Raw genomic sequence first — 9,014 nt, forward strand, 5'->3', positions numbered from 1 at the left:
ATAATTTCTTCATCTTTTAATCATACTTTTATCACCAAATTAGTTTATGTTCAAGACTTCTTTACAAGATTCATTAGAGTTCTTATCATTTTGACCATTAAACATTATTAACCACTTAAACAAGATGTAAAAAGCAAAGATCTAAGTTCTTACCACTAGTTCAAGACTAGGGAAGTTCAAGTGAAGAAATGTGGTGGATAAAAGAAGATGAGAGTGGTCCTTCAACTTCCGAACACACCGAGCTTCGTTGTATGCCTTCTAACACCTTTGTATGCTTGTAGAATGCTTGAAGAAGGTTGAATGATGATGATGGTGTGTGGGGTGGTGTTCGGCCAAAGCCAAGAGAGAAGAGAGAGGATGAGTTGTGTTGAGTTGGTGAATGAATGAGTGTTATGAAGATCTAATGGTTTTTATAAACAAGTTTCCAACATCTTAATAACCATTGTGTTACATGTCCCCCAAGTACTATACAAATACAATAAACAAATAAAAGAAATCAAAGTGGGGATCCCACTTTCTAGAACCGGTTGGGGCGGGGGGGGGGGGGGTTGTGCTTGGTTGGGTTTTAATGTTTAGTTACTAATCTAGTTAGAAGATTAGGTATTTTTTATGAGGGTTGTCACAGTATTAACCTGGAATTTTTGTCCCTGTTTGTTATGGACAAAGGCGCAAGGACTCATTAACTTCCTTTTGGCGCGCGGGTGTTTTCTGTTGTCTTTCTTAAGCTCTCTTTGTTGGACCAGTGCGCGGCCGTGCAAGGTCTAAAGAGGGTTAAAAGGTGAGGCTGTGGTATGGCCCCAAGTACTTAATACGAGGTTTTTGGGACCTTACCCCTTCAGAACGAGAGTATGAGGTGGGCCAGTGGGTTTATCTAAAGTTACAGGATTACAGATAACAATCATTGAGGGGCCATAAGAATAACAAACTCAGCCCTAAATACTTTGGACCCTTTTTTATTTTGGAGAAAATTGGTAAAGTTGCATACAGATTGGATTTACCTGAGGAGGCTCAGATGCATTCCACTTTCCATGTGTCATTATTGAAGCTGGCTAAGGGAGATCATTCTACATTTTTTCCCCACCAACGCAATCAAGGTTCATCTTTCATCTGGCTGTCATCGATCGGAGAATGGTTAAACGAGGAAATAGAGTTGGCATGGATGTTTTAGTAAAGTGGAAGGATTTACCTGTGACTGATGCATCTTGGGAGAATGCTGAAGAGATGAAGACGCGATTTCCAGATTTTGATTTTGGGTGTTGATGTGCTGGGTGCAGTCTTGAATTTTGGGGTCAAAATTGTATATGGGAGGGGTATTGTTACGAGTATAATTGTACAGGGGCCTATAGTGTAAAATTGTAATAGTGTGAGGGCTTATGTGTGTGAGTTGTTGTTAGTTCTGTTAATTGGCACCTGTACTTATAAGTTAGTTGAATAACAGAGAAGTTAGTTGGTTGTTTGGTTAATTCTTGTCTCTCTCTCTAACTCCACTCTGTCTCTCTAACATTCACGTATCAATGTTTTGGTTGTTGGTGGAAGAAGACACGTGTCACGACATGGTTGTTTGTTGGTGGAAGAAAATGTGTGGAATTTCTTGAGAAGCGAGGTTGGGTTCAAATGAGCTAAAACACAACCACAACTAATTTTATCTTATGGGGATTCAAGTGATAGAGATAGGTGTCACAATTGTATTTTAATTTTAAAGGAGCTAGTAATATTTTTTAAACATATTCCTTGTATAAGCAACTTTTTTTAGTAAAAGATTGAAAATAGATTATGTTTTGATTTTTTCTTTTGTTCCAAATTTGGTTTTCCAATATTAAAAGTAACAATGGTGTTCACAGTCACAGTCTGGTCTTGTTTTAATGATTTTAGATAAAAAAAAATATGCAAAACCATATATACGGTTATTTTGGGCCACATTTGCCTTTTCTAGTGGGTTATAGAAGAAGAGAAGAGAACTTAATAGTTAATATTTAGTGGGTCTTAATATGCGGTTAAAAAAAGACAAAGTTTCTTTCTTCATCAATTCATCGACTACGGAATCCAGATTATCATTGAACTCTTTACTATGTCGTTCCTTGAGCCCTAAATAGTTATTTGGGGACCGCCTCAAGAAAATCCCCAATCCCTGCTTTTTATTTATTTATTTATTTTATCACACTCTTCTCACAACAATCTCCAAGTTAGGTTTCTCTTTTGATTTCTTGCTTAGGGTTTCTTGGTTGTGTCTTCATTAGGGGCTAATTTTGTGTTTCTTTACAAATTTCCGTCGACGTCAGTTTTTCATCTTTTCATCTGGCCAATGATTTTTAGGCACATGTTATTAACGATTTTGAGGGTGAGGTGGGAACGGGGATTAGCCTACAAATCATGGATTTCAACCCACACCACTCATTTAAGTTAATGTGTTAGACAATAGATACCTATACAGATGTAGATAGTGGTGTTCATCAGTTCGGTTTTGTAACATCCGTTCTCTCGTACGATCAATATTGTGTGTGTATTTTGTCCACAAGAAGCTCATGGACGTGTTATTGGCTCTCCCAGTGGAGATTTCCAAGGTGGTAACCTATCCAGGTATTACTCCCACCTAAGCATGCTTAATTGTGAAGTTCTCTCATCCACAACCGACGCGAACAAATCGTGTTGATGATATTTGAGGCGGGACAAACTCAACTGAAAGTTAGCTCCAAATCAAGAATTCAAAACATTGTTGGAGATACCATCCCTACAAATTCTCAACTGGAAAATCATTCAGGTAGCCTATTAGAAGTTTCCATATGCACGTTCTTCCTGTATGTGTATGGAACATTTATGACCAATAAGATCTCTAAACTTGTTTCGGATGGTTTGATCTTGTCGTCTATTCCACAAGTCTGGAATGGAAGAAGTGAGCATTTGGGGAATGACTTTTTGAGACTGCTGGATTGCTTTACAACTGATTTCCATTCAAGATCATTCACTGGTCAGGAAGAGTCAGTCAGTCACAGAGGTACACTAGTTTCAGTTTTTTCACATTTACCCCCTCCATATTCACTCGATTCAAGATCATTTACACGGTTCTCCTTTATATATGTTAGTGGTCAATGAAGAGTTGATTTGTTCAATTCGAAAAGCAAATACTTCATGGGAACAAGGAAAGTGTAGTAATTATATATGGCGTTTGGATGAACATACCTGGATCCTATGCAGTTATTGCGGTAAAAATCAGATATTGGTCGACTGATATTTGACCAGCTAACTTTTTTATTTTTTAAATCAGTTGACACTGCAAAGATACAACGTAGCCCGAATCAACATATATCTTAAACGGCCAAATTTACCACCTCTAGACAACACGATAACAAAAGGGAATAATCGGTCACAAGATTAAAACCACAAATCCTCTTTCAAAGAGCAAACTAAGCAAGATTATCTTTTATAAACACAATTCTCTTATGAATACAATATTTCCGACAAGACGTCAATACCAACGGTGTCATAAATAACCGAACCAACCAGTGAAGCCCATGCAGAATGTTCGGGTATCTTTTCTTGGCTAACCATCTCTTCCAACCATACAACCGCTTCATACGGTCTACCCATCAAGCAAAGACCCGTAATAACTCTACTAAAAGTATCAGTATCCGGCCAATAAGAGTTGACCAGCATTTTCTCCAAAAGCTGACTTGCTTCACTAAAACTCCCATCATCACAAAGACCATCCACCAATACAGCATACGTCTCCTTATTAGGAACACAACCCGACTGCCTACACATCTTGTTCAAAAACCCGAGAGCCCGTGTGGATTTCCCGTCAGAACAAAGACCTTTAATCAATATATTATACAATTTAACGGTTGGAACACAGTTTCCCTCCACCATATCTTCTGTGATCACCTTTTCCGCCTCGTTAATCATACTCTGTTTGCATAAAGCCGTCACTTTAGCTTCGTAAATCACCACCTGTGGTTTAAACCCTTGGTCATGCATTTCTTGAACCACTCTCTCTGCACTGTTAATATCACCGTCTGCGTAAAGTTGAACCGCCATCGCGTTATAGCTTTCGTAACTGGGAATCACACCTTTAATAAGCGCGTTATTAACTAAACTTTTAGCACTTTCTATGTCTCTACCGTTTCGACACATGTTAAAATCGAGCTGCGTACGTTTCTTCTTAGGTGCTTTTAAACCTTTTCTCAAAACCTTATTTAGAATATCGGATGCTTCGTCAACATGCCCGTATGCACATAAAGTATCCAACAGGATTTTATACACCAACACATCTTCACCACTACCTCTTCTTGAAATTTTCCAGAACATTGAATATAATAAATGAATCGCTTCGTTAATTCTTCCATCTTCACATAACCCTTTCATTAATACCTGATAGGTTTCACGGGTCGGATAACTGTATTGAGAATTCATTTCTTGGAAAACTTGTAGCGCAAGATCAGAGCGTTTCTTTTCACAAAGAACATCAATCAGCCAGGTTAGTGAACGGGTTCGAGATTTCACTTCCCATTTTCCGAAATTCTCGAGAAAAAGATGATGAGTGGATTCAAGTTTAGATTCTTTCACCATTATCTTAAGTATGGTATTAAAAGATTCTGTCCAATTCACACAGTTGAACTGATCCAGATTCTTAAACAGTGATATGGCTTCATTCAGCATTCCCGCTTTTGCATACGCTCTAATTGAAGTTGAAAAGACTGAATCTTGGCACTCGCATGAATCCTCTTTCATCTGATCAATTACTTGTTTCATATCAGCGATCCGGTTTGACGTGCCAAGGATGTTGATCATGGTGGCATATACGGGGCCATTGTGACGGTAATCTGGATATCTGTTTCTTGCTTCATTAAAGATACGGAGAGCTTTTAATGGGTTCTTTTGGTTCTGAATGATTTGAGAAAGGTATGTCGGTGTTAATACCCGCGGCCATCTGATACTCATGTACCCTGATCTGTAGACATAACGCGGTCATAAATTAATGTTTCATACCTTCAGGAAGTATACTAAGTGCTAAACAGCCTAACAATATCAGTCTTTCACGTATATTACGATCAGCAGTTTTAATGACAAGTACAAATAAGTCAACAGTTAAGTCGGGCATTTCATCGAACAGTTGGTGCGCATGATAAAGAGTATAAGCAGAAATCATATACGGAAGACCAAAGAACAAAGATAATTCAAATTACTGATCTGTACAACTAGATTAGACAGCAACAACTAGTTCTGTAGCAATTCAAATTACTGAATTCCACAACATGATGAATAGTATATCATGAACGCAAAAGGGTTTGTGTGTGTGTGTTAGTTACAGCAGCATATGATATGATCATGAGAAATAAACTAATAACTACCAATCGAAAACCCATTTACCTGATTTAGCGTTAAACGAAGAAAAACTGTAAAATTCTTGAAAAAGAAATGAAGAAATTTCCGAACGTATGAAGATGCAATTTATTTGGTTTTTAAAGGATTATGGGCATGTTTGACTAAGCTTATTATAGTTAAAAAAGGACTTTTGGAAAAACACTTTTGTGAAAAGGATTTTTTGAAAAAAGAGTTTTAAAAAAAAAAATGTTTGAATTAGTTTATTGATATAAAATGACTAAAATGGGCATTCTTTTAGATATAAGGGGGTAAAGAAGAGGTATATTGGTAATTTGTAGTTTGAAAAGTTAAAAGCTGGCCAAAAAGTCACAATATTGCGACTTCTTAAAACCTTCTTTTTCTTCTTTGCAAAAAGCCATTTCTAAAAGGACTTTTGGCTTAGCCAAACACAAAAACAACTTATTGGCTTTTTGATAAGTCAATAAGCCAATAAGTTGTTTTGAAAAACTTAGCCAAACATGCCCTATATGATTCGTTCCCATATGGTTAACAACTTAACACATAACTGTTGCTATTGATATTCATTTTTAAAGACAACTGTTATAACAAGTCATCTTCAAAAAAATTACATCAAAATAGTAGAAACTAAATTGGCAACAAGCTACATCTTTTAAAAACGAGTAAATTACAGGTTTTGTCCTTTATGTTTGTCTCAGATTTCAGGCGCTATCCTTTACCTTTAAAATTGATGAGTTTTGTCCTTAACGTTTCAAAATCCTACACGTTATGTCCTTTAGGGCAAACCCATTTAAGTTTTTTTGTTAAATCCTATTACACAAGGGTAATTTTGTCATTTTACCTATATATATACATAAATATTTAATTAACAAAAAAAAATTAAAAAACTAATATGATGTAATATATTATCTACATAAATAACATTATATCATAAAGAATCCATATCTTTCTCCATCAAATTCATACCCCTGTTCGTCTCTCTCTGCATCTTGTCCACCACCGATGACAGCAACCAACAGCTACAACTCTCAACATCACCCACACCATCACTGAGAGAGAGAGAAGAGAGAGGGAGAGACTTTCCCCACCACCACCGCCACAGCTCCGCCACGAGCCACCGTTCAATCTCCGACACCGACGCTCAACTCGACGAGTTCCACTCCGACACCGACTCTCAACTTGTTGATTTTCGGTCTGCAACTGATTATTACAGGTATTGAAGATGTTTGTTGTAGGTTATGAAAAGGGGGTGAAATTAGGTTGAAGATGAAGTTAGGTATTGAAGTTGTTTGTTACAGGTATGAAATCTATGTTACGGAGACAAACAGAGAAGATTTGAAGGCAATCTGAAGGTGCTTTGATGTTGTTACTGATTACTGAATGTCAATAAGCCATTCACCAGTAAGTGTTCTAACCCTGAATTTGGGGATTTTTTGTTTTTTCAGGGATTTGGGGATTTTTTGTTGAATCTGGTTCAGGCGATGTAATTGATGGTGATGTTGGAGACAGTGGAGTGGTGATGGTGGGTCAGGCGATGGTGGAGATAGTGGGTGGTCGGCGACAGGTGAGGGTGGGAGGTGGTGGTGGTCGGCGGCAGGTGAGGGTGGGAGGTGGTGGTGGTCGGCGGCAGGTGAGGGTGGGAGGTAGTGGCGGCAGGTGGTGGGTCTGCAACTTTTGAAGATGGTGTGATATTTATTTTAAGTTAATTACCTAAATTTCCATAAAAAACGAAATTACAAAAATGCCCTTATGTGCCTTGCACATGATAAGATCTAACAAAAAAAAATTAACTGGGTTTACCCTAAAGGACATAACGTGCAGGATTTTGAAACGTTAAGGACAAAACTCATCAATTTTAAAGGTAAAGGACAACACCTGAAATTTGGGACAAACATAAAGGACAAAACTTGTAATTTACTCTTCAAAAACTAAATCCACAGATCTTGAGATCATACATTACTGTGTATGGCGTTCTAAACTCGGCTAAGTAGGTCCCCGGCTTCTGGCACAAGGAAACCAAAAGCATCAAAACGAATGGGATAAACACGTGTTGGTTGTCAAGGCACGCTTTCTCGTGTTTGGTCACCTTGCCCGAAATAACTTTCAAAGCAGTCTGACCCAGCGTGAAAAAACTATCCCCAAACCCATAAGGGAGGAAACTGTTGTGAGATCCACACACATGTGTTTTCCTCATATCCATCTGAAGACCAAAATGTCGGATGGTCTAAGGGTAGATCTCAATTAAGAAATTCACGGGTGCCTCTTTCTTAGCAGAAAGACATCCCTAACCAAATCATGTTGGTACTTGAACCACGGAAGCTCTCTACAATGAAATGCATGCTCCCCAAAAGAGTCCAAACACGCCTTATGACAAACATGGCATATCTCATCAACTGGAAAAAAAGCAATCATGAGGCGATACTTAAGAATAGTACGACACTCCACTGGCGACATATGCTGGCCTAACCCATCTATAGATATAACAAGAAGAAAATCTTGGGCATGCGGTGCTCGTAGACACACAAAAACGACTTTTTGTCTAACGGTCAAGTCAAGCTGTACTTCAATGTCATGGATAATTTTACTAAAAAGAGCACTCGCCAATGCATGTTGGGCTTTAGGGGGTGGTGTCCTTTTAGTGAAACCGCTGAATTCGAAGCTTGGAATCATATCAGGAAGACAAGGCAAAGCACAAACATAATCAGAATTCATACCACATATACCACTGTCTCGTAAGATGTGGTCTTGTAGCACCCAAGATTGGTCCCTGGAGGCCACAAAGGCATAGGATAAAGCCTCTACAGTAGAATGCAACCCCAAACCCCCAAACCTAACTGGTAAGGAAGTAAGTCGCTTCGCCTCACGCAAACTCTTGTCAAAGAATAAAGCTGCATCTTCCATGTATACCGGTTGGCATGTCCTTAAATCAAAGAAAAGTTCGGCAATGCCCATACGAGATTAAAGCAAGAGTAGTTCACTCTGCAGGTCACCTTATTTGGGTATGAGACGCATCAAATCTAAAGCATTAGCAGCTCTTTTCTTTGCCAACCCACTAATAAAGCTTGCGTCTCTACTAACGCCCCCCTCCAATAATCGCCTCCCAATGTCCGTAGGAAATAACCCCACACAATATATTTAAGTATAGTTTTGAAGTGCTTTGCATTTTGGTTCCCGTGTTCCGATTGTGTGGGGATATTAGATTTTTAAGAGGGTGGCTAAATGTGTCTTTATTCATGGGATATGTATAGGGGTGTATCACATGTGAATCAGATTGCTCAAGAGAATCCATAACAACTATTTAGTGACAATATTTAATGCATTAATTATCCCATACTAATAAACAATATATCAGCAAACAGTTATACATATTTCATGTTTTCTCAAACAATACAAATCTGATAACTTAGATTTATTGTGAGTTTCAAGACTTCCTAGCTTGATTTCGAGATAGTCTGTGATTAACCTGCAACATACGTTAAAATAATGTCAGCACAAAAATGTACCGACGAGTATACAGGTTTGATATAGTATAAAGTAGATAAAAGCGCTGCGAATTTCCACATACATAAACGAGATACACAAGATACACACTACAAGACAGATACCACCAGCTAAGTCACTCGATGACTGCGATTCGAGATCCCTAAAAAGCGCGTGATTTCCTTAACTAAACCCCG

The 9,014-nt window shown here is 38.2% G+C and overlaps 2 protein-coding genes across 3 annotated transcripts; one reads left to right on the forward strand and one right to left on the reverse strand.

Annotated features, from left to right (window-relative positions):
- The first annotated feature begins 1,996 nt into the window (after positions 1-1,996).
- Positions 1,997-4,758, forward strand: LOC110885092. 2 transcript variants are annotated; one of them, XR_004868987.1, is made up of 4 exons: positions 1,997-2,992; positions 3,081-3,200; positions 4,373-4,471; positions 4,633-4,758. XR_004868987.1 is itself a non-coding variant. In XM_022132794.2 (2 exons), exons 1-2 carry the CDS (start codon positions 2,650-2,652, stop codon positions 3,224-3,226), a joined length of 489 nt encoding a protein of 162 aa, XP_021988486.1. In that variant the 5' UTR covers positions 1,997-2,649; the 3' UTR covers positions 3,227-3,277. The 2 variants fall into 2 exon arrangements, 1 of the variants encoding a protein (XP_021988486.1); XM_022132794.2 differs by lacking the exons at positions 4,373-4,471; positions 4,633-4,758 and having other exon boundaries at positions 3,081-3,277.
- LOC110885091 (pentatricopeptide repeat-containing protein At1g05600) lies at positions 3,347-5,468 on the reverse strand. The gene is made up of 2 exons (XM_022132793.2): positions 5,365-5,468; positions 3,347-4,945 (listed from the first exon to the last, which is right to left on the reverse strand). Exon 2 carries the CDS (start codon positions 4,933-4,935, stop codon positions 3,436-3,438), a length of 1,500 nt encoding a protein of 499 aa, XP_021988485.1. The 5' UTR covers positions 4,936-4,945; positions 5,365-5,468; the 3' UTR covers positions 3,347-3,435.
- Between the last annotated feature and the right edge of the window lie 3,546 nt (positions 5,469-9,014).

This window comes from Helianthus annuus, chromosome 10 (genome assembly GCF_002127325.2).
Source record: "Helianthus annuus cultivar XRQ/B chromosome 10, HanXRQr2.0-SUNRISE, whole genome shotgun sequence".
NCBI classification, from domain to species: domain Eukaryota; kingdom Viridiplantae; phylum Streptophyta; class Magnoliopsida; order Asterales; family Asteraceae; genus Helianthus; species Helianthus annuus.

What these genes read in the sequence shown, in the direction of transcription:
- LOC110885092 (XM_022132794.2), top strand. Translation starts at nt 2,650, where the DNA reads ATGATATTTGAGGCGGGACAAACTCAACTGAAAGTTAGCTCCAAATCA. An exon ending in AGAGTCAGTCAGTCACAGAG is followed by an intron (nt 2,993 to 3,080) that starts GTACACTAGTTT and finishes TATATATGTTAG; the next exon opens with TGGTCAATGAAGAGTTGATT.
- LOC110885091 (XM_022132793.2), bottom strand. Translation starts at nt 4,935, where the DNA reads ATGAGTATCAGATGGCCGCGGGTATTAACACCGACATACCTTTCTCAA.